The 27,633-nt window shown below is 46.7% G+C and overlaps 2 protein-coding genes across 5 annotated transcripts in view; one reads left to right on the top strand and one right to left on the bottom strand.

The window, feature by feature from the left end:
• The window catches only part of ADGRA2 (adhesion G protein-coupled receptor A2), an 82,244-nt gene extending 68,072 nt beyond the window's left edge, over positions 1–14,172 (top strand). Inside the window, exons 9-19 of one of the 2 annotated variants that reach the window (XM_048512618.1) lie at positions 2,469–2,664; positions 3,681–3,830; positions 5,079–5,240; positions 6,461–6,670; positions 8,052–8,256; positions 8,449–8,657; positions 9,717–9,844; positions 10,538–10,661; positions 11,007–11,152; positions 11,526–11,615; positions 12,669–14,172. In XM_048512618.1, the coding sequence (XP_048368575.1) occupies positions 2,469–2,664; positions 3,681–3,830; positions 5,079–5,240; positions 6,461–6,670; positions 8,052–8,256; positions 8,449–8,657; positions 9,717–9,844; positions 10,538–10,661; positions 11,007–11,152; positions 11,526–11,615; positions 12,669–13,902 (2,854 nt within the window). In that variant the 3' untranslated portion in view covers positions 13,903–14,172. Of the gene's footprint in view, positions 1–2,468; positions 2,665–3,680; positions 3,831–5,060; positions 5,241–6,460; positions 6,671–8,051; positions 8,257–8,448; positions 8,658–9,716; positions 9,845–10,537; positions 10,662–11,006; positions 11,153–11,525; positions 11,616–12,668 lie in introns of both variants that reach the window. The other variant, XM_048512617.1, reaches the window with a different exon arrangement.
• A 5,457-nt stretch (positions 14,173–19,629) lies between these two features.
• BRF2 (BRF2 RNA polymerase III transcription initiation factor subunit) lies at positions 19,630–26,331 on the bottom strand. 3 transcript variants are annotated; one of them, XM_048512620.1, is made up of 5 exons: positions 26,244–26,331; positions 23,737–23,899; positions 22,701–22,760; positions 22,030–22,351; positions 19,630–21,262 (listed from the first exon to the last, which is right to left on the bottom strand). In XM_048512620.1, the coding sequence occupies exons 2-5, from the start codon at positions 23,888–23,890 to the stop codon at positions 20,551–20,553; spliced, it is 1,248 nt and encodes a 415-aa protein (XP_048368577.1). In that variant the 5' UTR covers positions 23,891–23,899; positions 26,244–26,331; the 3' UTR covers positions 19,630–20,550. The 3 variants fall into 3 exon arrangements, with proteins under 3 accessions (XP_048368577.1, XP_048368576.1, XP_048368578.1); XM_048512619.1 differs by having other exon boundaries at positions 26,126–26,251; XM_048512621.1 differs by lacking the exon at positions 26,244–26,331 and adding an exon at positions 26,109–26,183.
• Between the last annotated feature and the right edge of the window lie 1,302 nt (positions 26,332–27,633).

The raw sequence follows: 27,633 nt of genomic DNA, 5'->3' as shown, positions 1-27,633 counted from the left end.
TTTTCTAAGAACGCCTGTTTTCTAAGAACACCGAGGACTAGAAATGTCTAAAAATTAGACCAACTTCTGTCTTTACATTGCGAGTCCAGTGCAAAATCTCGTTCAACAGCTGGGAAGAAAGAGCTAGTATGGGTGATGGAGCTTGATTCGCCCCCTGTGGGTGCCGCCGGGCAGCAATTTGTTCAGTCTTCTCCCTTCTGACCTCTGCTGGCTTTCTGGTGGAATTGCATGGAAGGCATTGGCTCATCCAGGGCTGGTCTGTTTCTCTGGCTGTGGAAGGAATGATGGAGAACTGTGGCTTGTTCTGCACCAGCAGCTGTCAGAGAGGGGCTGGGAATCCCTTGCAACCCCCATCAGGGCACACAAAAATCTCACAAACAGCTGGAAAGCTGTGCAGCTGCTGTCCAGAGGTTTCCTGTCTCATTTTTAAAAAATGCTTCATTTTCAATCTAGAGGGAGCCCTCTTGCCAACTCCCTCTTTGCAGAGAGGTTTTTAAGAGGCTTTCTTGAGGGCTGGAGAGCTGGCTTTGGGCTCCTGGCCCCCTGCCCCTCTTATGCGAAAGGAGGGGTGACTTAGGATCGCGCTGGCAGTCGGGGTCTGGGAATGATTAAGCAACCATTGAAAGGGAGGCGGCGGGAGAGGCCCAGCTCTGGCCGGGTAGACAGGCTCCAGAAGGAGAGGTGTTGGAATTTCTCTGGCAAGAGAAAAAAGGCTTATGGAGCCAGCCGTAACCTCGGCAGGGTCTTTATGGAATATAAATTACTGTGCAGTCAATGTGGCTTGAATTAACAGCGGGCTCGGCTTCCCCCACCCCCCACCCCTTTCCGCCTCCACTCTCTGTGTGAGCAGGATATGGCATGCAGTTAGATGCAGGCAGAACAGCACCAGCGTCCCTGGGGAGGGTGCAGAGCTCCCCACCATGAGACCAGACTGGGACCCTGTGGGGGGGGGGGGCATAGAGGCCTGACCCACTGCAGGCACAAGGGGGACTGGATTGCTCAGCAAACAGCCTCCCAGGCCAAAACTTTGCTGAAGGCTGGAAGGGGAGAGAGATGTTCTAGATAGCCTTGTTGTTCCACATCCAAAACGGCCGTTTCTGTCTGCTCTGCTTTATAATCTGATTGGACATTTTTGCATTTCCCTGAGAAAGATGTTTGATTTAGCTGACAGATGGAAGATTGTTCTGAACTGGAGCGAGGGGGGCAGGCAGAGTTTCCTTCCTGGTTTGATACAGGAGGAGTATGGATCCCGAGGACTTTTGGTCTGACCTGCCTGCCAGACCCCACCCCAATTTTAGCCTCCGGAACCGCTTTGCGGAGGAGCAAAGACCACTGGGAGCCATGAAGAGGACTGTCGGATTGTCTTTGCAAGGAACAGCCTGTGGCAGTGAGATCCATGGGTCTGCGTAGGCCTGGGAGGGACCATGTGACCTCAATACGCCTTCTTCCGATCCATCCAGCTGTTGCTGCTGGCGCAGGGGGAGGGGACATAGGAAGAGTCTCATGCACCAGATGTTGAAGCAACTGGGCCAGGCAGAGAGTTCCAGGGCAAATAAATTACTCCATAAAACTCTTGGCGTATGAAGTTTGTTGCAAATCCCATGGCACAGCATGAAAGCTTTCCTCTCCATGGTGGAGCCACTTCCTAGACAGACGTAGCCCTTCCCATTCACTGCCTTCCCAACCCGCTTGTACATTCCCACTTAGGGTCTCTGTCCCCAACACGTAACTGTCTGGGAAGCCTTAATTTCACTCTGCTTGCTTAATACTGCATCATCTTGGACCAGTAAACCTGCAATCCAGATGCAGAAGAGGATGGAGAATCTTTTAAAAGGGTGGCTTGATTTAGGCATGTTGGCAAACTATGGTTAGCTATAGCTGTGATCTTAAACCCAAACCATGATTTCATGTACAGAACACTGGTTGTGGGGAGGTTGCCTGCCTGCATTTTCTTTTGGCTTAGTGGCCCTTAGAGCTATTGGCCCCCTTCTGGGCCCTTTGGGAGCATAGTGGTGCCAATTCAGACATCACAAGCAGAGGGAAGAAAAAGGCCTCTGAGAAACAAAAATTAAGAAGTACAGAGTACTAGGAAGCCTCCACAGAACAGTATGTGTTGTTAATACACTACATTTCCAGATACTGTTACATTTCCAACATCAAAAGACAGAGAGCACATATATCAATAACATGCCTATCAATGATTATGAAAAGACAATCTCTCAGAAGGAAAAAACCTTTTATCCAGAGCAGCTGTCATTGCATTGATGGAACAGCTCCTTAGGATCCAAGCTGTGGTGTTGTTGAATAAGTGGTTGATTCTTCTTAGACTCTGAATTGTAAAAAGCCCAAAGTACAAGATTGCCTAGCATAAACTGGGCCCCAAACTAAGAAAGTGGCAGATGGTTCCCATCAGTATCCACCCCAAGGCAGTTCCTATTTTCACTGGTTGCCCTTCTCTCTGTAAACAGATGGCCACGGACTTTGGCTGGCATCACTGCTTACCAGTCGTGCTTGCAGTACCCCTTCACCTCTGGGAACGGGGGGCCTGGTATGGAGAAACAAGCTTGGCGGCGCTGTGACCGCACAGGTCACTGGGAGGAAGGAGACTATTCCCACTGCCTGTACACCAACGATATCACACGCGTTCTCTACACCTTCGTGCTGGTGAGTTGGAGAAATGGGGGAGAGTATCCCTTTCTATTTGTCAACAGCAGTGTCCATATGATGCGCTGTCCCCACCCTGGTATCCCTCCCTGGATGTGGAAGTGCTGTGGCTACACTGATTGAGCGAAGTGGCTTGCGAGAAAAAGTTTGCACATTCCAGTTAATGTGATCTGGTGGATCTATGAGTAACGGGGGTGGGGTGGGGTGGGGTGGGGGGATGGTATTGGAACCCCAACCAGTCATGTAGGAAATAACCAAATACAAATCTCACAGATTCACACAGATTCCTGTATGTTTTAACCTCTAGTGATGGTAAGGTGCCTGTGGCACAGAGTGGTAGACTGCAGTACTGCAGCCAAAGCTCTGCTCATGGCCTGAGTTCAATTCCAACAGAAGTCGGTTTCAGGTAGCCGGCTCAAGGTTGACTCAGCCTTACAAACTTCCAAGGTCAGCGAAATGAGTACCCAGTTTGCTGGGGGTAAAGTGTAGATGACTGGGGAGGATAATGGCAAACCACCTTGTAAACGAAGTCTGCCTAATAAACGTCATAATGTGACATCACTCCATGGGTCGGTGATGACCTGGTGCTTGTACAGGGGACATTCTTTACCGTTACCTAGTGGGAGTGGGGGTGGGGAACTATTGAGATCTGGAGATTGGGATGGGGAGTTAAATCCACCCCCTCTTGCATTTGGGTCCCAATCCAAATGCCTGCTGTCCCATTCTTGTTTTTTAAAGAAACCTGTGGAAATTCCTAAGTGCAGATCTGCTGGGTCACATCTGTGTTGGCCTTGAGCCTTAGCTTTTCTATCCTTCAGCCCACGAACCTGATTTCCATGCCATCCCAAGCACATGTGCTTTGGAGCATGTGCCACATTGAGAAGTGACTTTTATGAACCTGAGATTAGGACAAAAACTATGAGCAAGCAGGTAGGCTTCAGCTTAGGTTTTATACATAAAGCACCGCTGGCCCAACTTTGATCTCGGGTGGCTGTGACTCTCTTCTGTGCTCCCAGATGCCCATCAATGCCTCCAATGCGCTGACCCTGGCCCACCAACTGCGCGTCTACACAGCAGAAGCTGCCAACTTCTCCGACATGATGGACGTCATCTACGTGTCTCAGATGATTGAGAAGTTCACCGGTTACGTGGATCAGATTAAGCAGGTAATAGCATTGCACTCTCCACCTCCCCAAACTCCAGTGCACAGGGAAGGGTTTCTCCACATACCCCTCTGCATTCTCCCAGTGCCCTCAAAACACTCTGGATTGAGAATTGTGGGGAGTGGGGGAGGATGCTCCGATTTCTGTGATTTGAACCGTATGTGGAAATGGAGATGATTTCCACAAGGGTGGCTTCATTTGCAGCTCTTGCTCTGCAGCAGTTTTACAGGTTGGGCCAGGGGTGTTGTTTTAGCTGGAAGTGTTTCCCGTGCCACGTTGGGCACATCCAGGGAAATAAAAGAACAGACATGTAAAGGAGTCCTATTTAACCTTTGTAACTGAAGACCTTTCTCTTTTTTAAAAAAAACGTGTATGCTTTAGAAAGACCAGATGCAAACATCTACTGTGTTTTTAAACATTGTATTGAAGAAGGAATTTTGACAGGTTCAGCATGCCGTGCATGAGTAGAAAAAGACACACCCAGGCTGAATGGAAACAGACCCCCCCCCCCCCCCCCCCCACTTCACAAATCTATTGACAGGTTACCAAAAGGGGCTCATGCTTTTTTGAGTTCTTTTACAGACCGAAGCTCTTGAAATGTGAGAAATCGATGATCAGACCTCTCTGTTATTTTAATTGAGAGCCAGCATGATTAGGAGCGGTGGGCTGTAATCTGGAGAACTGGGTTTGATTCCCTACTCTTCCCAATGAGAGTGGACTTTAATCTGGAGAACTGGATTTGTTTCCCCACTCCTCCACAAGAAGCCTGCTGTATGACCTTGGGCTAGTCACAGTTCTGTCCGAGCTCTCTCAGCCCACCTGTTGTGGGTTGGGGAGTGGAAGGTGTTTGTAAGCCACTTTGAGATTCCATATAGTAGGGAAAACCGGGGTATGATAACCAATTCTTCTTCATCTGCCATTTCAGTACATTGAAGAACAATTGCAATAACTGGGCACTGTGTGAGACAGGATGCTGGACTAGATGGGCCACTAGTCTGATCCAGCAGGGCTGTTCTTATGTTAATATGGTAGAGCTGCTAACTGGAGAGCACTGGGGGAGATGGTATTTAGCCGTCTTCTCCTGCTGTGTTTCCCCTGTTTGACCCCCCCCCCCCCCCCTGATTTTGTACTGGCTTGTTTTCTGCTTCTGTGTCACGTGCCTAGCATATCTTCTGCATGTGCTCCACACTTGAACCCCCCCCCCCCAGGTTTTCTAATTCTTCACCTCCTCAGTCTTCAATCTCTCCCAAGCTCACAGATGTCATTGTGGAGATGGCCAGCAACATGATGCTGGTGGACGACCATGTCTTATGGATGGCGCAGATCGAGGACAAGGCCTGCACCAGCATTGTCCATTCACTGGAGAGGATCGCAGGCTACACACTCAGCACCGACTCGCAGCACGTTGCCGTGGTAAGGGTACGGGCTCTTCAGGATGGCAAGCTGGGCGGGATGGCAGGGAGCAAGAGCCCAGGGATGAGTCTGAGATAGGGACCGTGGATCGAGAGTGGAAGTTGCCAGCAAAACTAGTTATTCCTGTCGGGGAGCACTGAGGAAGCAGAATAGTTCAGAGCTAAAATGGCAAGGGAAGGAGAGTGGGTTAAGGCCCAGATCTCCCATCATATAAAAAGGTGATCCCAAAAAATGAATTTAAAAGCACTAGCAGTCATTTTGCCTAATCAGTTAGTAAGAAGCAAGTCCAATGAGGGAAGGCGTGGCTATGATTGACTGGTGTCTGGTGTCTGAGAAGACAGTATGTTGTGACCCCGATCTTAGTCTGTTCAAATGCCCAGGTTAAAAAAAACTGACTCTTATTGAGAAATATTGACAACTTTTATTTTTCTCCATTTTTCTTTCTTCTCTCTTTTTAATTTTGTAACTTCTGTCTTTTTTTAAACAATAAAGATATTTTTTAAAAAAGAAACTGACTCTTGTTGGGGCGCAGACAATTCAAACAGTTGCTTAGGATGCCAGATGTTTTTTTTGGGTGTAAATGGTTGACATGGGCAGAGGAAACAGGTATAGCACACCTGTCCTGACGTCCTGCCTGGTTGCTACTGCCACGAGGGATCCAGGGTGGGCTGCAGAAGCGTTTGGTCTGTATTCCACTCTGGCTCCTACCCAGGCATGTGCACCCACGATCAATCCAAGGTGGAGAGGAGTCATGCTTCTCCTGCATCTCGCCTTGGAGCCTGCTGGGGCAGCCAAGTGGCATGCCCTTGAGCCAATGCAGCCTGTGGTCTTTGACTAGCTCTTTGTGATAGTTGCCAGGAGCAAGAACAAAGCAACAGGTAGCTTTTGTCAACAAGGTGAGTTGAGTGCATTTCTCCTCTGCACTCAACTCACCTTGTTGACAAATTTGGGGAATCTGTCAAGCCTGAAGTTGGGCAGACCTATTGCGGGGATGAGGGAAGGTGTGATAAGCATAAGCATAAGCATAAGCATTTTATTGTCATTGTGCACGCACAACGAAATTTACAGCAGCATTCCTCGATGCACACAATTTCAGACTCATACAATTTCAGACTCATGCATACGAACTGGTCCTCACTAGTCTTGCACCAGTTTTTCCAATTGTATCTTTGCTTGGGAGGCAACCTTGGGTCCTAATCCCTGTGGCTTTACCCTGGCAGAACTCCAGGAATATTGCCTTTGAAGCCTACTTGATCAAGCCAGAAAGCTACACAGGCCTTAGCTGCACAGCCTTCCAGAAGCACGAGGTGATGCTCGGTGGGCGGACGCCACGGCAGGAGCGATACAGCGAGCCCCTGGCAGACCAGCAGCTGAAGTTCCGCTGCACCACAGGACGACCCAACATCTCTCTGGCCAGCTTCCATGTCAAGGTGAGGGAAGTGGGAAGTAGGGTTGCCAGGTCTCCCCAGCCACCAGCAGGGGATGGAGATCCAAGGTGGGAAATTCCTGGGGATCGAACCTGGGGAGGATACTGACTTCGGTGGGGTACAATGCTGTCGAGTTCACCCCCTAAAACAGCCATTTTCTCTGGGGGAACTGATCTCTGGAGTCTGGAGATGAGCTGTGATTCTGGGGTTCCACCAGGAGGCTGGCATCCCTGGTGGGAAAGAAGGGTGGATCCTGGAAGATCATGACAGGAGGATGGGGCAAGGGGACAAGACAGATGCAAATTGACTCTGAGCTGCAGGTGGAAGATAAGGATGGAAGGAAAGCAAGATACCCAGTTTTTAATGGGTACATCTTTTTTTATGATGTATAATACAAATACTTGCAGAAGTTTAGAGTGACAGCCTGGTGTCACTTTAGACATAGCGGTTCCAGGGTGTTTGTTGTGAGGGGGGAAGGGCAAGGAGATTGTAAGCCCCTTTGAGTCTCCTATATAGAGAAAGGGGGATATAAATCCAAACTCCTCCTCCTCCTCCTCCTCCTCCTCCTCCTCCTCCTCCTCCTCCTCCTCCTCTTTTTCTTTTTCTTTTTCTTTTTCTTTTTCTTTTTCTTTTTCTTTTTCTTTTTCTTTTTCTTTTTCTTTTTCTTTTTCTTTTTCTTTTTTTTCTTCTTTTTCTTTTTCTTTTTCTTCTTCTTCTTCTTCTTCTTCTTCTTTTTCTTTCTCTTTCTCTTTCTTCTTCTTTTTCTTTTTTTTTTTCTTCTTCTTCTTCTTCTTCTTCTTCTTCTTCTTCTTCTTCTTCTTCTTCTTCTTCTTCTTCTTCTTCTTCTTCTTCTTCTTCTTCTTCTTCTTCTTCCACCAGGAGGAATGCCTCTTCTGGTCTTTTGTGACAAGTGCATGCATTCCCTGAACCTAAAAATAAGTGGGGTGTAGAGGTTAAAAGCGATGGATTCTAACCTGGGGAACTGGGTTCGATTCCCCAATCCTCCATGTGAAGCCTGCTGGGTGGCCTTGAGCCAGTCACAATTCTCAGCCCCACCTACCTCACTAGGGGTCTGTTGTGGGGAGAGGAAGGGAAGGAGTTTGTAAGCCACTTTGAGACTCCTCGTAGTTGAGAAAAGCAGGGTATACATTCAAACTCTGCTTTATATGCATTCCTAAAATAAGTAATGGCTCTGGCCTCCTGTTTAATTGACACCTATAGTTTTAAAAAGGTAGATTTTGGATGGGTTCATTGTATGAGATGAAGGGGCCATTAAGACACAAGAGGGGAGGTATGTATGTGCCTGTCATGCCAGGGTAAAGGATAGTTAGGTGTGGCTTGGCTTGGTGAGGTTCTGCTCACCTCTTGTTCCCTGTCCCATCAGAACAGCATTGCTCTGGCCTCCATTCAGCTACCTCCAGGCCTCTTCTCTTCGCCGGCACACCCTCATCTCTCTTCCACCAAATGCAAGCTCCAGCTCCTGGCGTTCCGCAACGGCAAGCTCTTCTGCAGCACTGGAAATTCATCTCACCTTGCCGACGACGGCAAGCGGCGCAGCGTGGCCACACCAGTGATTTATTCAGGCACACGTAAGGACCGATAGCTGGGGCAGGGACAGGTGGATGGGATCAGCACGAGCATTATGTGAACACCAAATCAGGTTCTTCACCTTGCTCAATGGTAGAGACTGTGCTTTGGGTTATATTGGTGAACGATCGAGTTGGGTCCTTACGTTGACACTCGTGCAGCCCTTTTGCCAAACCCTCTGTCTCCCTCCCCAGATGGATGTGGAGTGAACAACCTCACGGAGCCCGCCGTCCTCTCGCTGCGGCATTTGGGTGAGGGGACTGACCGCATGGCCGCTTACTGGGATTTTGACGTTCTGGCTGGCTACGGCGGCTGGAGAGCAGAAGGTTGTCAGCTGGTTGGCCTTGAGCTCAACGTCACCACCGTCAGCTGCCGGCACCTCAACAACGTTGCTGTCCTGATGGTAGGTGGTCATGGATGGTGGCAGCTAGTTACCAGGAACCCTTCCTCTAAGGTAGTTTCCCTGTGAGGAAAGACACAATTTCCCCCTTCCTACTGTAACAATAGGCATGAGGTAGAACTGGGCTGGGAATAGGTGACGGTGCACAGGCATACTCAAATGTTTCTTGTTGAGGTTAGAACAGCAAGGGACCTGCTGTGACCCATGACCACAAGGTTGCTCCCAACTAACTGGAGAAGCGTGGCCAGGAAATAGGAGAATGTCTCAGAGGCCTCTGCAACATTCCAGAGGCCTTCAGGGCAATTTCCAGTGTCTTGATGGGACAAATTCTGGAGAAAGTGTATTACTGACACTCCGGTTCCTTGTAGCCCCATTTCATTCACCCAAAAGAACTTGGTAGGGTGTGTGTGCATGTGAAGGAAACTCATGGAGCTGGTCCTGTTGAGGGCAGGCTGTCTTGTTCTTGTAATAAATTGTCCCGCCCTAGGATCCATTATTGGTTGATTGCTATGTTTATTGACAGTATCTATAGACAGACTTTTAGTTGTCGTTTCCAAGGCACTGCAGTATGGTAGTTAAACAACAAGGATGTCCTGGAAACTAAATAGAATAAAATCAGAAAGCTTAACCCGTTGTCACTCAAACAAGAATTGCATAAAATGAGACAGCAGCAGGAACTTAAAGGGCTTGATGGAACACGAACGTCTTCACTTGCCTCCAAAAGGATGCAGGAGAAGGAGGCAAATGAACTCCCCAAAGGGGAACATGCCACAGTGATACAGAAAGGTGCTTGTTTCCATGGTGCTTTCTTCATCCATCCATCCATCCATCCATCCATCCATCCATCCATCCATCCATCCATCCATCCATCCATCCATTCATTCATTCAATGTAAAATATTTATTCCCAGCTTTCTGACTGCTTAGACTCTCACTCCAGATGCTTGAGGACTGCAGTGATCTCTTCCCGGGGGCAGGGGGGCAACAAGGACCTCCTGCCCAACCTTTGGGCTCCCTGAATCCCTGACCCTCTCCCATCAGTTAATCATATTCTCCAATGCAGGAACTCAGCAATTTCCCACGAGAGTCACAGAGCCCAACGGAGGTGCTTCATCCTGTCATTTACACCTGCACGGCCATCCTCCTCCTCTGCCTGTTTGCCACCATCATCACCTATATCGTCAACCACAGGTGAACAGCCTTCCGATGTCAGCTGGATTCATGTTGCTGAGACCCCCTTGGTTGGAAGGGGTTGGGTCCCAATGTTCAAGCCCACCGTTTGCACTTTTTAAACTTATTTAGCACGTGTTTTTCATCCCAAAGGGGGTACGATAATAATAAAAATCACAACTAAATGCAGCAGAAGAAAATAATGCAATATAAATCAATTGTATCTTGAGCTGGTCCTGGATCCAGTGGGCTAGCTCATCCATGTCCAAGGCCACAGGGCACAAGCTGTAGACTAAGAGCTCTTTGGTTTGTGCCCAAGGGCTCGTGCCTTTTGCCAAGCTGGAACTTTGTAGGCAGAGACAGGAAAAGCAAACTAAAGCAAATCTCAGATGTTTCAGCTGGCAGCCATCTGCCTTGCCTGTTTGTCTGCAATTAAGGAATCTCAGGTAGGAAGGAACTTTCCGTTGACTGAGATCCTGTAGACCAAATTGTCCATCATTTTGGACAGTACTGGATAAAGTGCACCAGTGGCTGGAAAGGAAGAATAGACAGCACACATTACAGAACTGTACATGAGGTGCAGTTCAGCCTTCAGTGTGGTGGTACCAAGCTGTTTTTCTTACTTGGGGCTAGGAAGCTCTGTGCAGTTTGGGTATTCTTGCTTATCATTCCAGGCTACCAAAGCCCATGTTTCTCTGGGGTCTTGTTTTTCAGCGCCATCCATATCTCGCGGAAATGCTGGCACATGCTGCTCAACCTCTGCTTCCACATTGCCATGACGTCCGCTGTGTTTGCAGGCGGCATCACCCTGACCAACTACCTGGTCATCTGCCAAGCAGTGAGTATGATTGGCCTTGGCGTGATGCTCTTTGTAACAGCATCACTAATGACTCCTGCAGATGCACATTGTAACAGCGGTACACTACTGATTTCCACAGCCGACACATAAAGGAATGGAGGGCAGGTGTCTTTAAAGCAGTGGTGTGGCTTCCACGGGGCAGGGCGGGGACAAATGCCCCAGGTGGACCCCTGAGCAGGTGCTCATGGGAATTGTAGTCCATGAACATCTGAAGCGCCAGAATTAGACATCCGTGGTCTGGACTATGTTGCAACCTGTGCATCATTCCTGAACAAGCCACTCCAGCAGATGTCTGTGTCCTCCAATAAGACTGTTTCCCTGCAGGTTGGCATCATTCTGCACTACTCTTCTTTGTCGACCCTCCTCTGGATGGCGGTGATGGCTCGGGTGATCTACAAGGAAGCCATGTGGAAAGCTCCACAACAGCAGGAAGGGGAAGCGCCTCTGCCGGCTCCACGCCCAATGCTCCGGTACAGAGAAAGAAGGAAGACAGAGGGCTGCAAGAGATTATCAAATTCAGTACAGGCTGCAGTTCCTGGGTTTTCTTAAAAAACTAGTGGACTGCCATTTAAAATGCCCTGAGTAGACCGCTGATGTGGATTAGGGGTTGGGTACTCAGACTGAAACAGGGGGCACCTGGGTTCAAATTCCCACTTAACCATAATGCTTACTGGATGACATTAGAAGTGATAACATAGAAATCAGGAAAACCCACCTCTGCCTTTCAAACTCCTTGGAGGAAGCAACATGTGATAGAAATAGTGGTTTCTTTCCCCATTGCCTCCGTGCCTTAGTATATTCAAGAGAGCAGATCTGCTAATGGTGGTTTCTTTTGTGCTTCAGATTCTACCTGATCGCTGGCGGGATCCCCCTCATCATCTGTGGGATTACAGCAGCTGTCAATATTCACAATTACAGGGACCACGACTCCTAGTAAGCAACCCCAACACTCACTATGCATGCTTAATCTTCACACATATTTGTAGCCTCATCTTTGGTTGCTGGTGACAGGGCCTTGTGGCTGGTGACCTTGCTTTTATCCCGTTTGGGAGTGTCAGTGTGGCCAAGCATAGTGGGAGTTATGACTGCTGCCAATTTGACCGAGGGAATGTGCATGCACATGATTTGTTGCACGTATCACTGGTGGAATGCAAGCAGCAGCATCCACACAAGTAGTTACAATTCGCAGTCTGCGCTGGGCTGTCAACTGGTCAAAAGATTTTGTTCATTAGGCTTGTAATCTATTTGTTAATATATAATAAAAATCTATATTACCAAGTATAAATCCATATTATCAAATATATAAAAAGAAGAAGAGTTTGGATTTATACCCCACTTTCTCTACTGTAAGGAGTCTCAGTCACCTTGTGAGGTAAGAAGGGATGAGAGAGCTCAGAGAGAACTGTGACTAATCCAAGGTCACCCAGCAGGCTTCATGTGAAGGAGTGAGGAAACAAACCCAGTTCTCTAGATTAGAGTCCACCTCTCATAAACACTATATCATGCTGGCTCCCAATGTTACCAGCAGAACATTTTGTTTAAAGACAGGGCTACCGCCTGTCAGCACAAGGTGGGGATTCTAATTTTGTAAAGGAAGAGATACATGGATGACAGGAGCTGAACCATTCCCATGTTTGTCTGTTAAGGATGATTAGCCCAAGGCCAGGCACTGAGCTTTACAGCTGAATAAAAATTTGATCTTAGGTTTCCCCAGGTTTGGTCCAATGCTCTAGCCATGGACACCAGCCTGAACTTTTTAGCAGCAGCTGAATGGAAAAAAATGTCTGTTCTGACCTGCATTTTTAGTGCGTGTGGGGAAAGAAAGAAAGAGAGAGAGAGAGAGAGAGAGAGAGAGAATGTCATTTTCCCCCAAAAGATCACAGTATAATCCCTTATACTTATAGATGCTGACCACTGGGCATGGCTCACTCACTGATTGCTTGATCCCCCCCCCCTTTTTTTTTCTCTCCGTCTCCTCTTATGCAGCTGCTGGCTGGCCTGTAGGCCAAGCATTGGGGCATTCTACGTCCCTATGGCTTTCATCTTGCTCATCACCTGGATCTACTTTCTGTGTGCCGGCATCAGTTTGCAGGGCCAAGCCAAGAACCTCAAGGAGATGCCCAGATCTCTGGAGACCCCACCACGCCTGGGTGGCAGCAGCAACCTTTTGAGTGACTCAGGATCCATCTCGGTCACACTGAACTCTGGCCCAAACAGCGCCGAAGCTGACGGGGTCTACTCTGTGGGGGTGCAGTTCTGGGCACTGATGATCACCCATTTCCTGTACATCACGCTGTGGGCCTTTGGAGCCACAGCAGTTTCTCAGCGCTGGTTTCTCTTGAAGGTCGTTTTCAGCTGCCTCTACGGAGTCACTGCTATTGTGTTGGGGCTCTTTATCTTTGTCCACCACTGCGGGCGGCGCAGGGACGTGCAGAGTTCCTGGTTTGCCTGCTGCCCGTCTTATAGGAATGCTTTGCCCATGCAAGCCTATGTGCACCCAGGGGTGGGGGTGGAGGACGGTTCGCAGGTCTTCATTGGCTGCAGCCCAGAAGCAGCTCACTCCGTTAAGTCTTCATCCTCCCCCAGCAGCACAAATTCGGCCCCAGGTTCCTGCAAGCTCAACAATTTGCAGGTGGCTCTCGGGCAGGCAGAGAGCAACCCTCTGCCGACCCCCAGCTACGAGGATCCGGAGCCGCCCAGCAGCAAGAGTGTCCCCACCCCCAGGTACGCCAACAACCTCCACGGGCGCAACAGGCACCACAAAAGCAGGACTAAGCAGTACCGAGAAGGGAAGCACCAGCGGCTCAAAGCACTTCGGGGGCCTTCCTCGGAGCACCCTGCCAGCGAGAGTGGGAGCTTCCACAACAGCCTTTCGGAGAGCTACCAAAGCAGCCGGAACAGCCCGCTGAACAATCGGCACCAGGGCCTGCTTCCCAACCTGGACTCAGCCCTGACACAGTCGGACTTGAGCGACGGGGGTGGCAGCAGCAGTCACCAGGCAGCAGACGTTGGCCGAGCCCAGCGCCGGAGCACCAGCAGAGACAACCTCAGGCACCAGGGCAACACTGTGGACAAAGAGACTAAGAGGAGGTCTTTCCCGCTCAACGTGGCCAACCAGAACGGGGGCCTGAAGGGCAGCAAGTACGATATCAACCTCGCCAGCGCTGATAGCACGGCAGGCATGAGAACAGGTCTCTGGAAGAGTGAGACAACAGTATAGGAAAGGTTGCCTTAACAGGTAGGAAACTGCGAGCCATAGGTTATCTCGGAGCCTGCCAAAGCGAGCTGCAGAGATAATTGTTGTGCACTAAAGTTGGGCGGCATTGGCAAGAGCTCATATGCTCTGCTTGCCTGCTTGCAGGACCAAGGAAGGTTCGACTGGTATTAGAGCAGCAGGGGCAGCTTGCATGTGCCTTGTCTTAAGAAGCAAGACACCCTTCCCCACACCTGACTTTCTAAATACCAGGTAATGTTGATCAAGGAATCTTCCCTCTCTTTGAATAGAATCAGGTTTTCCTAGATACCAGGAATTACATTCTATCAGCCCCTACCAGCATGGCCAATTGGCCATGCTGACAGAGGCTGATGGGAATTGTAGTTCCTGAACATCTGGAGAGCCGCAGGTTCCCTACCCCTGCCCTAGAACAAGCAGGAGACTCCTCCCTCTCCAAGGCACCAAGGAAGTCATGTGAAAGACAATCATTGTGCTTGAGCATCCTGGAGAATTGCAATCTAGCTTAATCCTTCCTGCATGTCACTTAGCCCTAGATGCTTTTGTATATCGTCCAGAGGGAAGGCAGTGTTTTTAAGCTGAAATCTCAAATGTTGTATGTACATATGTATAGGAAAATTGTTATTCAGTGGAAGTGCCTTCACTTTATGATAAGCAATCACATAAAGGAGCTCTCCCCTCCTGCTTTAGCACTTAGCTCAGGGTCCATTCAAACAACTCCTTTCCAGCTCAGCTTTGATGCAATGAGGGGATTGCTTCAACACCGCTCCAAAGCAGTAGATGGGTGGTTTTCTTTGAGAGAACTGAAGATGTACAATGACTGCAGAATATGTACTCGTTTCTTTTGTCTGCTTTTTTTTCTGGCTCCAACAGGTTTTGTAGGTTTCTGGACATAAACCTACAGAACCTGGGAGCAAGAATGATCATGTAATGACCGAACATCAGCTAGAAGTAGAAGTCTCCATAAAAACCTGGGTTACCTCCAGTCTTAGAGTCAAAATCCCCCCCCCCCCAAAAAAAAAAGTCTTACTAGCAATGAGGACATGAGCCCAAACTTATGTTTAGAATATCACTTAGGAAGTTGAGTGACTGGAAAGAGAACCAGAAAAAATGTTTCTAGAATTTTGCAAGGAAGAGCCCCTGGTGGCTTAAAACTCAATATCTTTGAAGGATTGTTTTGCATTGGACACTTTCATCTCCTTGTGTGTTTGTGTGTGTGTGTTGTAAGATGCAGCCCTTGGTGTTGCAGGACTTTTGCTAAACTGTTAAGGGAATCATATGTGCATAGCAGTGCTGAATGCATAGCATCAAAAATGATCCGGAAGAGGCCAGATCAGTGTGCCATGAGAATGTCTCAAAGGCAACTTCCCAAAGTAGTGGGTCACCAGTCCTACTGTCTGCACAAGCAAGAGACCTGGTCCTTGCCTAGCAGCAATAAGCAACGACTCTCTTTTCACTTTACATTTCGCAACCTGATGCGAATCGTTGCATGCATAAAACTGAAGGCCTGAAAGGGAGGGATGTTCTCTGCAAATAGGTAAACAGGATAGGAAGCAAAGAAAGGCCCCCCGAAGCTTTTCCTCCTGTTGTGCTAGTTGTGTGTGGAGGTTGCTTTGGTTTTATGTGACAGAATATTCAAAGCTAGGACCATGCCACCTGCAATTGGCAGCAGAACTGTTCCTTTTGGCACCAGACCTTCCAACCTGAGAGACTTGTGCTTTCGTTATGAGGATGTTTCCCAGTCTGCCTTCGCAAGTTTGTACTGCTTCTTCCAAAGATTTCAGAACATAAGGACATGGAGGCAGGGCTGCAGTTTAACATCAGAGAATCTGGTCTTAGATTCTGTTCCCAGACCTGCTACAGGTAATGTGAAAGACTCCAGTCCAAGCAGACAGTACTGGCTGTGAAAGACTAGTGGTCAGTATAAATAATCTTCATGTTGGGTTTTAGGACATCTGGGCAATTTGGCCCCCCAATATGTGGTTAAAATAAAGAGACCCCTGGCCTCTCCATTCCCCCTCCATTGTGCATGGTTGCACATGTGTTCAAGGAGCAATGTGAAGTGGCAAGAGGCTCTTACAGTGAAGTGTCACAATGAAGATTTTTTTGTATTGTCGAAGGCTTTCATGGCCAGAATCACTAGGGTGTTGTGGGTTTTCCAGGTTGTATGGCCGTGTTCCAGTAGCATTTTCTCCTGACGTTTTGCCTGCATTTGTGGCTGGCACCTTCAGAGGATCTGATGGTAGTAAAGCAAGTAGAGTATATATACCTGTGGAATGTTCAGGGTGGTTTCACAGGTATATAAACTCCACTTGCTATACTACCATCAGAGCCTCTGAAGATGCCAGCCACAGATGCAGGCGAAACGTCAGGAAAAAATGCTACTAGAACATGGCCATACAACCCGGAAAACCCTGAAGATTTTTTTCTTCCCCAAGGAAAAAAACCCTTCAGGTTTGTTGCCTCTATTTTTTACAAAAAACATTAGCCCTATGGGCTACCAAAGTGTAAAAGCCATATCTCTACCCAGTCAAAAAACATACCAGCTATGAATGACTTGGTTTGAAAGATTTTTTTTTAAAAAGAATTTATTTTATCTGAACTGGATTTATCTCTCCTCCATGGCATGTACTATGCAAAGATTGTCTGGTCTGGGGGAAAAGGAGCTGTTTGTATGAAACATTTTGTCGAGACTTTTCTAATCTTTTTCTCGTGTGTGGAACCATCACCGCAAGAACTGTGAGGAACCAAAGGAGGGAGAGGTAAATGCCTGTATTCAACCTGCCCCCTAGTATCCAGAAAACAAACTCCCTTTTTCCCTTTTCTCTCCCCCCGCATTACTGATTAACAAATGGACGTCCAAGTTTCCAGAGAAAATGGTTCTGGAAAAGATGTGGCGGTAATTTAAAACAATGCTGTGTAATGAACTGTGCAATTGACTCACCCACCAGCAAACACACAAGCGTTAGAAACAATCAAAGGCTGTTGATTGAGCATGTGACTCACACAAACAGCACACCCATTTTGTTTGCCTTTTTGTACTGGAAAACAAGTCCATGCAGCATAAACACTGACCAGGCTTCAAGCCTATTGCTTTGAAACATTTAGCAAGAGAATTTTTCACACCCTCACGCTGAGACAACGCTACAATGAGCAGTCTGGGATGGTTGTAGCATTATAAGCTGTGTCAAGCAAGCACAAAGAGGTTCAGGAAGTGGCTGTGTATTCTTGATAGCTGTCAGAACTGATAGAGTGCAGGATGGGAGGAGACTTCCGGAAACACGTGGTGGTGCTTCCCATCTCCTCCCCCACAAACACCTCATGTTGGGGTGTGTGGATGTGTGTCTGTGCAGTACTGCAGATGTGCATTAGTTTTAGACAAAAAAAAGTCTGTGAAGTTGCACAAGTCATTACTTGTGCTGGTCCGCAACAGTCTGCTAATTGTCATTTTTAAAAAACATTCAGTGTTTAAGAAATGTCCTTGTGTTTGGGCAGACCTGACAGACTGCAGCCACTTTAGGCCTCCTTGCTGGTGCAAAACCTACCTCTGAGGAACTGTGGGGGCCATTTGGTCATGGCACCACATAACTCAGGACAGATCAAACGGACAGCCCATTCAGCCATAAGTCAGCACTGGGATCCGCACTGGCTCCAAGAGCAGGTATGGACAGGTGTAGCCATTAAGGTGTTACAAGGTCCTTACAGTGCAATGCAATTGGGGGAGCGGGGTCACTGGCAGCCAGAGGTGGCATGATAAAGGCAGTGCCAGGCTGTCTCCAAAGGGGCTTTGGGTGGCACAGAAGGGTGGGAAACTTGAAATTCCTCCTACTGCCCAAATTGCCCCATTGCCACCAACAGCTTATGCCACACAAGTGTGGCATAAATCTGAAGGGCTGGTGTTCCCTAAGTGGAATGCCAGTGAAATGACTAATGTCAGCTGGGAACAGCCCAGCCCACTCCCCTCCATGCCAGCATCTGAGCAGATGCTGGCATTGGTCCACGTCACCCTGGACTTCAGGGTTTTACAGCTGCAGAGCTAAGGGGTGGCCAGCTACAGGCATCTCCACCAGTGGGGGTGCTCCTTTCAGTGTAGGGGGCAAACACATTGGGGCAGCCCTCAGTCACTCCCTATGAGTGTTTCCCGCCACCCATCTGGACTGGGCTGCTTTCCACCTTCCCTAGAACTTCATTTTCCAAAAACTGATCCTTTCCTCTCCATCTGACAAGTATTTACTGCTGACTCTCTAGAAGTCATCCTTTAAAAAAAAATCCTTTCCCCTGCATCTTTTTTTGAAGATTCCTTCTTGGGTTTATACGTTTTATATTTAATAAAGCCTATGTCATTATACGTCCACGCGGCAACCCACATGATATTGGCGACGCTGAACTTGTTATATATGCTTGCTACACCAAAACAGTATTAATCAGGAAAGCTTTGTGTTATTACCTTTCTTTTTTTTCTGTTTACATTGCTGAGCATACGACATATCAAACAGAGAGCTTTAGGAAACAACTGTGCCAAAGAAAGCATTTAAAGGGGTTTTTTTTTGTTGTGGTGTGTGTTTGCATTTTATATAAATGAAACTGTTTCTAGCAGATGTTTCTTGTTTAATATATTAAAAGATTTGCAACATCCAATACATGGGCTCTTGCTTTCTCATGCCTCTGACGAAAGACAACCCAAACAATTCAATATTAGTTAAATCAGAGTCGAGCTTTTATTCAGTCTGGCTGCGAGACCCACTCCAGAGGGGTTTTTTTTTTAATAAATTAATTTATACAGCCTTCAAAATTCCAAACACTGAACATGGAATCAAATGTGTCACAGGTGACAACTGCAAAGACTGAATCCAGGTTTCCAAGCCACACTAAGGGGTGAGACCAGTGTCCTCCTTCCAGAAAATCCAGTTTCCAGGATTTTTAAAAATCCTGGTAAGTTGGCAACAGTGTAAATATCCAATTCTGGGTTCCCCAATATACAAGTCCCTTACAAGCTCAACCCAATGATGTTTTGAGGACCCTGATTTCCAAACCACACTAAGAAGATAGGTAGGTGTCCTCCCAGAAAACCTGGTATGCAGGATTTTATATTCTGTGGACCCCAGAATTGGATATCTACCCTGTATTTATTCAGTATTCCCTAAAATGTAGTGCTGTCTGCTGTCTGTATATAATGTTTTGCGCTCTTTGCACTGTATAGCATCAGCTTGCCCTTTTTTCCCCTTGATTAAAAAGCCACTTGTGTTAAGATCTAAATCTTGTTTGTACACTGAAAGCAGCCAGAGATGCGGTGCCTTGTTAACTGATTGCGCTTATATACTGTACTTAATTTCTCTGTGTTTTCTGTGAAGTCAACTGCAAATATCCCGCTTCTTAAAAATATGAGGATGAGCAATGCAACAAATGACATAACAGACCAATTCAACACTTATTTTGGGCTGTTGCTACAACACATAGAGAGCAAGGGGCCAAGTATGACAAGAAGGAAATCCCTGTGATATCCAGAGGTCACCAGAATACAGGGTCTGTGCAAACGTTAAGCACATATACCGTTTCCCCGAAAATAAGACAGTGTCTTATATTAATTTTTGCTCCCAAAGATGCGCTATGTCTTATTTTCAGGGGATGCCTTACCACTCCACAGCTGCATGCTCTGTTCGACGGGCATGCTTCCAAACAAAACATAAAGAACATAAGAACAAAAACTTCGCTACGTCTTACTTTCGGGGGATGCTTTATATTTAGCACTTCAGCAAAACCTCTACTACGTCTTATTTTCAGGGGATGTCTTATTTTGGGGGAAACAGGGTACCAAGGGAAAGAAACAGAAGTGCTCAAAGCAAACTCTTTCCAAAAAAAAGGAAGGTTCTACTTTTTCTCAGGTTACATTTCCCTCTCTGTTGAAGAGCTAAGTAATTGGGGGTGGGCTGAACTTTCACTGACTGCTTCATCTTACCGACAGGTACATGCATTGCTTCATCAGTCTCAGAACTGCTTGACCACGGCTTCATCACATGCTAACCTTGCAGGGACTGAGTATATGCCCAGGCCAATGATGTGGTTACTTCTCCTACCAGCATCATTACTTGCAGTTGGCGGTCAACTGCTGCCAATCAAGCTATGCACCTGATCACTTGTTTTCAAATGTTATGGGTACAGCTTGGGGAGAAGCCAGAGTGCAGCAGCTTGCCCACCTTGAGGGCAGGAAGTAATCTATGAGTGGCTGGGATGCTCAGCTTCAAAAAGGAAGTGAAGAGTGTCAAAAGCTCTTTGACTGTATAAAGATAGCCCCAATCCTGGCTTTGAAAAAGAATTGAACTGAAAACATTTTCGGCGCCTGCTTTCTCCCACCCATCATCTATTTCCTGCCTTCCAGCATGGGAAAGTGGAGCACACTAAATCCAGATTCAACAGCAATTTTATAAAATAAGCTGCACATCTCAACAGACATGGACTAACAAAAAGTTCTTTTGTTGTCATGGATCTTTCTGGGTGATATGTCTTTAAATGTTACACAGACACACCCCGCACATACACGCCTACAGTCAAGTGATCCCTACAATGGGAATGGAAACAACTCCGGAACTTTAAACGTCAGACTGGATGAACCACACTCGGGGCAGTGGCTGCACAGCATCACAGGGAGGCTTGGGCCTTGCAGAACCTCTCCTTTTCTTCCGGGGTCCGAAGATATTGCTGTATTTCACTGTCCAAAATGGGCTCGTCTCCAATGATTGAGAGCTGTGGGGAAGGAACGTCCCTTCGCTGCTTCTTCCTGGGGTTAAGCATGGAGGGTGGGAGCAAAGGGGGCTGCTGGCTGCTGCACTGGAGCTTCTCTTCTGAAGCCAAAGCCCTTTCCGCCTTGACATTTGTCTCTGTATCAAGAGCCTCCAGTGGTTCTGCTGCCAAATCTCCCAAACAGTCATCTGCAGCAGAGTCTCCTGTGTCAAAGGCAGCTCGCAGGAGCCGGCAACGATACTGCAGCAGGTCTGCAATGTATTTTACCACGCTCTTCTTGTTCACCTTGAGAACTCGCAACCAGGCTAGTTCAGATGCCATCTTGAGGAGGATGTTACGAAGCTCCTTCAACCGCTGATAAGCTGGTGGCGGCAGGTCCGTACCAGCAAGCATGCAGAACTGGGGAAGGGTGCGAGTGACGCGACCAGCAGGGCGTAAAGACTGCCAAGCCAGGTAGGCTGCTGCTATGATTATGGGGATAGGGTGCCGGCCTGTCACCAGCCATGTCTCGCTGGCAAGCTCCACCAGCTCGACTGTCCTAGTCTCCAGTTTCTTCCTATCCTCCACAAATTCACTTGGGATATTGGATGAGTTCTGGAATAGCTGAAAGCTGCAAGGAGGAAAAACAAAGCCAGAAATGCCATTAGACCTAAAGGAGAGAAAGGTGGGAAGGCGGAATGATCGGAGAGGGCTGAGTTTTCTAGTGTGCCAATAGCAAAGGAATGCAACCATATGGACAGATATAAGTCCTATTTTATTATTCACTTGCAGGCAGGGACTGGTTTTGCATTCTGTTTGGGCACTGTGTCTTGCACACTGCTCAAACCCAGAAGGATATGATGAAAAAGAGGAAGATGAGGAGCAGGAGTTTGGATTTATACCCCACCTTTCTCTCCTGTAAGGAGACTCAAGGTGGCTTACAAGCTCTTTTCCCTTCCTCTCCTCTCAACAGGCACCTCGTGAGGTAGGTGGAGTTGAGAGACTTCTGAAGAACTGTGACTAGCCCAAGGTCACCCAGCAGGAATGTAGGAATGCGGAAACACATCTGGTTCACCAGATAAGCCTCTGCCACTCAGGTGGAGGAGTGGGGAATCAAACCCAGTTCTCCAGATTAGAATCCACCTGCTCTCAACCACTTACACCACACTGGCTCTGGTGGCAGGCTTTACCATTTTGAGAATCTCCATTTTGGAAAGTTCTCTGCTATGCCTGGCTATCTGCAGTGCCCAAAGGCAACTTCTGAGCAATTAGCCAGCTAGGCTAATTTACCTAGGAAAGGGCCACTTATGGTTGCAAATTTCATCTCCAAAACAACTACACAACAAGTTAGAGAAGCACACCGGCAAAAGCGGGGGGAGGGGGGGAGATCTGCAATACCTGCCAAGCTGAGTTTTCACCAGGTCTACCAAACTCAGAGCTGGCACATCTAGTTCCAGTTCCTTCAAGAAGCTGAAGTAGGTCGTGGCAAACACCTCCTTGTCTGCATAGAGAAGTGAGCAGATGGACCCCATGGTAATGGGCCAGTTGTGCTGCCGGCAGGTTGCAAAGATACAACAGCCCACCAAAATCTCTTTCTTATTCAAGCGGACCCAGTGGAAAGTGGAGTGTTTGATTGCCCGTTCATAATAAGCCACGGCTGTATCTTTGAACTCAGAGGGAAGGCGAAGAACTTCACACAGGTGCCGGACACGCCTTGTACCTGAAGGGAAAATACCATGCCTGCATTTTTAAAGAAATATTGGTGTACACAAATAGATTTTTCCATCAACAGCATTTCATTTTTTAAAATCCAATTTAAATTTAAAAATCCATTTTAAATTTTAAAAACCATTGATTTTTATCCACCTGAGGTTATGTGAAATAAAATCCAATAATACAATGAAATATATAAACTGCACAGGGGCTGCATCTTGTCTCCCGGAAAAAGGGAAAGGCACATTAAAGACACAGCAGCTTCTTTGCTTCTAGAAAGGCAGAAAAAGTATAACCCATATAGATGGCAGGCACACTTGAATCAAAGAGGCAGACGGAAAACAGCAAATGCTTACCTCTTAGTACACTTCGGCTCTTCTGTTCATTTTGACCACTACTTTGCAAATAAGTCACCGCTGGCAGAAAAAAAAAATATTGCATCAGACAAAGCAACCTTGTTCCAAGATTACAAAGAAGCGCTGGTTTGTAAAAGTGGTGTAGGATTATATATTATATCACTATATTAGAGATCTGCTCTTCAGTACTTTCCCTTAAAGCTTTCTTGGCTCAGCCACCATCCACTGATAGAGCATCCCATCTTCTCCCTGGATGGTTAGGCTCTTGCTGTGATGATCCCACAGTATCCTCCAGATACTGCTCCTACAACCCAATCCAGAGAGTTCTGGTGGCCGAAGGCCACACTACCTCCAGGGAATTTCTAAGCAGTGAAGGCAGCGAGCTGCAGAAACTCCCTGGCTGCCTGAAAGTTCTCCATAGGGCTAAAAAGGAGGCCTGCACCAGGTGCATTGCCAGCTCCAAAGCCTGGTAAAAGCCAACTAAAGTTTGTTCCATTCCCAAGAATGCCCCTGCCCATTTCCAGCTGCACTGGTCCGCAGCTTTAGGCTGATGCAGCTCTGCAAGGGGCAGGCTCTTCCAGATCGGGCGCCTGAAGCTCTGTAGTGCCGACCTAACTACCAGCTGCCCTCTCTGCCAGCATATATGCCACCTACATCAGTGGAGTGGGCAAATGTGCCAGTAGTGCCTTACACCAGCTCTAAGAGTCCATTACATCCCCCATCCCCACCTTTCCCAGACTGAGCTGTTAGCTTTTTCTTTCCAAAACACCTAAGAACAGATAGTTCTCAATACAGTGTCAGTGACCCTCACTGGTTTCCTTTCCCTACACATCTAGAAATGTACTGTGCTTCAAAAACTGGATCAAACAGGCAGGAATATATGACCTGTAGTGTAACATGAGTTTTTTTTCTACATGGGCAAGTCTGATATCCCTTAAATTACAGCAAGATTCATAAGTTCCCACGTGTCTAGAATAAACATGGTTTAGAGTGAAGTTTTGTTTCTCTGTATATATGCTAACAGATTTGAACTCACGTTGCAGATACGATTCATCAGTGTAAGTGGTCGTGAGGGATCCTTCAATCAGAATATAGCCACAGTCCACACACACCAGATGGTCCTGAGAATAGTGAGAATCCTCTGCTATTCTTGAACTGCCACAGTTTGGACACTTCCTTTGACCTGACATATCTGCAAACTGAAAGCATAACCATTATAAAATGCTTATATTTGGCATGTTAACCATGATTTACAGCACTAGACTTACCAACACTGATTTTCTAGTTGACCTCTGTAGCAGATACATTCCAGCACTAGCTGCCTACCTTTATCTGCTAGAAATAAATAGTCACAGGAAGGCTTATTTACTTGCTAGATGAAGAAGAAAAGTTTGGATTTATACCCCACCCCCCTCTCTTATATAAGGAGACTGAAAGGGGCTTACAAACTCCTTTCCCTTCCTCTCCCCACAATAGACATTGTGGGGAGGAGGGGCTTAGAGAGTTCTGAAGAACGGTGACTAGCCCAAGGTTACCCAGCTGAATGTAGCAGTGGGGAAACAAAGTTCACCCGATAAGACTCTGCCATTCATGTAGAGGAGTGGGGAATTGAACCCGGTTTCCCATATTAGAGACCACCTGCTCTCAACCACTAAGCCATGCTGGCTCTAGAGATGTTCCATCTTACTTTCCACCATTTTAGAAGGAAAATGTAATAAGATTCCTATGGTGGAGAGATTTTGTCCTTGCAAGTCTGGGGAGTTGGAAACTACTGAACATGTCTTTTTTTTTAAAATGCCATTTTTATAAGACCACCTGCTCAAAGACCATTGAGCCTTTGATTGAAAGACTGTATATTTGCAATGAAGAGGGATTGATTTAAAAGTTTCTTACGATAACTCCCCAATGATTTTCCAGGTTGCAAAATATTGTGAAATACTATTTAAGACCCAACAACTTACTGTATCCTCAACTAATTAATCTTGTAAATTTTGTGTTTTACTTGTTTTAACTTTATTGGAACTTATTTTACATGGTTTAATTTTATTATGTTTTTAATTGGTGAAAAGCCATAAATAAATCTTACATATACAGTTGACCCCTGAGGAGGAAAAGCCACCATCTCTTTTTAAAACTCTAGCTCCAACAAACAGGATTGAGTAACACAAACATGTTATCAATGTTCACAGTTTCGAGAACATTTCAATATACTGATCTCCATTTGAAAGCAACCCAGCAATTGCAGTGATTCATCCAAAATACTGCTAGGAAAATGTACAAGTGAAAATTCAGGGAGAGGAAAAGACAACAAATCCAGCCTGTGCTTCATGGCAAATTAGATTCCTATAAGTCTGAATATCATTTCACAGTTCACTAAAATTAGAGTTCTTTACCACTTGGGACAAGTCTTAACAAGTCTTCAACATTTACAAAAATACTGACATGTCACAACAAGAAGGCAGAAGAGGCAAAAACACAGGTCAAGGACACCATGCTATCAGTTCTTGAAGAGCCAACAAACACTGAGAGTATTCTACTGTTTTCCCATGATGAAAAGCTACAAATCATCTTGAGTGCACTGGAACAAAGGCATTCTATAAATACCCAAAATAAATATTTCTGGAGAAAGATATCAAGGACAAGCATGTGTTCTGACCTGTAAGACTAGCCATTTTAGAGCAGACGTCTGACTAACATTAGTATTGCTAACATTTTTCCTCTTCGGGGATCCTTTTACAGCAGCAAAATTTAGTTAGTAAAATTAATCTGGGCAGCAAAGTTAGACGATGGGGGGAAACTTCATCAGGCATCTGCACAGCTGCTCATACCCCATATCGATTCATTAGCAGAACTGCCTGCCTCAGACAGCTCCGGAAACTTCAGATGGGCCAGAATCCAGCTGCATGGGTTTTTTACAGGGACACCACAGAGAGCTACATTCAACCAGTGCTCCCTCAGCTGCATTGGTTGCAAGTGGATTACTGGATCAGGTTCACGTTTTTGGTGTTAATTTTTTAAAGCCATAAACAGTCTGGGTCTTCCTTAAATTACAGAAAGATTCGTAAGTTCCAATGTGCCTGGAATAAACTGTTAAAATTTTTAAAGTCATAAACAGTTCCTATCTGCAGGATCACCTCTCCCAATACACCCCGACCCCCCCGCCCCGCGCGCGAGAAAGAGCGTTGCGTGCAGCCAGTAACAACTTCCTGGTGGTCCACAGCCTGAAAAAAGTCCAGCTTTCCTCAACCACAGTCAGAACCTTTTCCAGTGCTGGAGCACTTTAAATGAGATCGGGGCCCTGCGGTATTTACTTCAAGATGGGGATGTTTTGCCAAGCCTGGGTTCAGAGATTGACCCATATTACAACCCCCAGCAGACAATAATGCCCCCCACACTGCCAGCGCTTACTTATCCACAATACGTACAGGAACATTCTGGCTTAGCATCCAAAGTGGCAGAAGGCATGCAACATCCCGCACCCAACTTCACCCCCTCTCTAAAACTATCCGTAGATGCCGCAGTTCCTCTATTGCACCTACTCACCCCACAATGCGCCCTTTTAATGCCGGGATAACAATATTGGGAGGGGACTTTTTTGAGCTAGGAACACGCGGTCCGTGCAAAATTGTGTCCGTCCAGAACGCAAGGGAGGAAATGAATCGTTCCGGGGTGGACCCTCGAAAAGTGCTTGGAAATAGCTCCCCAAACTTGCGGGGGAGGGGAGGGGGTCATTTGTGGCTTTTCGCCTGCAGGTTTGGAGCGATCACATGCCACTTGTGCTTTTTATGAATGCCTTTTTTTATTCTGTTCAGTTAATGTATTTCTATATTTATCTTTCAGCATGCTTAACCATACTTTAAATTTCTCTTTGAGTTCTTGGATCTTGTGAAACAGATCTCTCGTTCTTCCTTTTTTGTTACTCTCTTCTATTTGCTTACACTGGTTCTTATGATAGTTCTGTTTGTGTCTGCACACAAGTCACTGAAATTATGCATTTAGACTTTTGATTTTGTTTCTGTCACCTTTTTATTTTGTTTCTTGTCAGGCTTTAGCTTTTTAAAGAGTTTCCTCAGTTATCCATCAAGGTTTTTCCTTTCTTTTGGATAAATACCTTTTAGATGCATATCTTAGCATAGCGAGGGGATTTTTTTGTGAGAGTGAAGCTGACAGCAATACCATAAAAGGCCTAGTTCTAGCAGAGTCACTCAAGGTGGAATGGTCACACCTGAAACACCTGGCTAAGATTCTTCCAACCCCTTCAGGAATCAACGGCCACATCAGCAGAAGAGAAAAGTCTGTTCCGAGGATGATAGGGGCAGGAGCCCTTGAAAGGTAGCTAGTGAGCAGCAGCAGCAGTAATGGAAGGTGACACTGGCAGATGATCTTTCGCAGATTACAGCAGTGATACAATATAGGTATAAAATCCATTTACTTTTAAATATGGGAAGAAGGGAGTATTCTGCATTGGTGGTCTGCTGAAGGAGTCTCTCTCTCTCTCTTTTCACTCAGTCACTCTCATAGGATCTTCTGGTTGCTCTGACAGGCACTGGCCCTGTAAGTCTAGAAAGGACTTTTTGTTTTTGTGTTCTAACACCTTCTGCCTATTCTGAGCTTGGAACTCAGCTCCTGGATGAACAAAAACCCAAATCAGATTGAGACAGCAGCATGTGTGGAGAAACCCCATGTGTGGAGTCGCCCCACCCTCCAGCCTGAAATACTGTGAAGAAGTACCAGTTTAGCAGCATTCTGGTCCCTACACTACAGCTCTTGTAACTGCAAATATAGCTATCTTGAGTGTTTTACTGCAGGTAATGAGGCTGTACAGCTACCACAAGCAACACTGGATGGTACCAGTGACATCCCAGTGAATTATAAGCCTCATCTTTTCTGCCAAACTGGCTCTAACCTCTAGTCCTGCATTCTCAACTCTTGA

The sequence above is a fragment of the Sphaerodactylus townsendi genome, linkage group LG12 (assembly GCF_021028975.2).
Source record: "Sphaerodactylus townsendi isolate TG3544 linkage group LG12, MPM_Stown_v2.3, whole genome shotgun sequence".
NCBI lineage: Eukaryota > Metazoa > Chordata > Lepidosauria > Squamata > Sphaerodactylidae > Sphaerodactylus > Sphaerodactylus townsendi.
The sequence above is the reverse complement of the archived record's forward strand: the minus strand, read 5'-3'. Positions and strand labels throughout refer to the sequence as shown.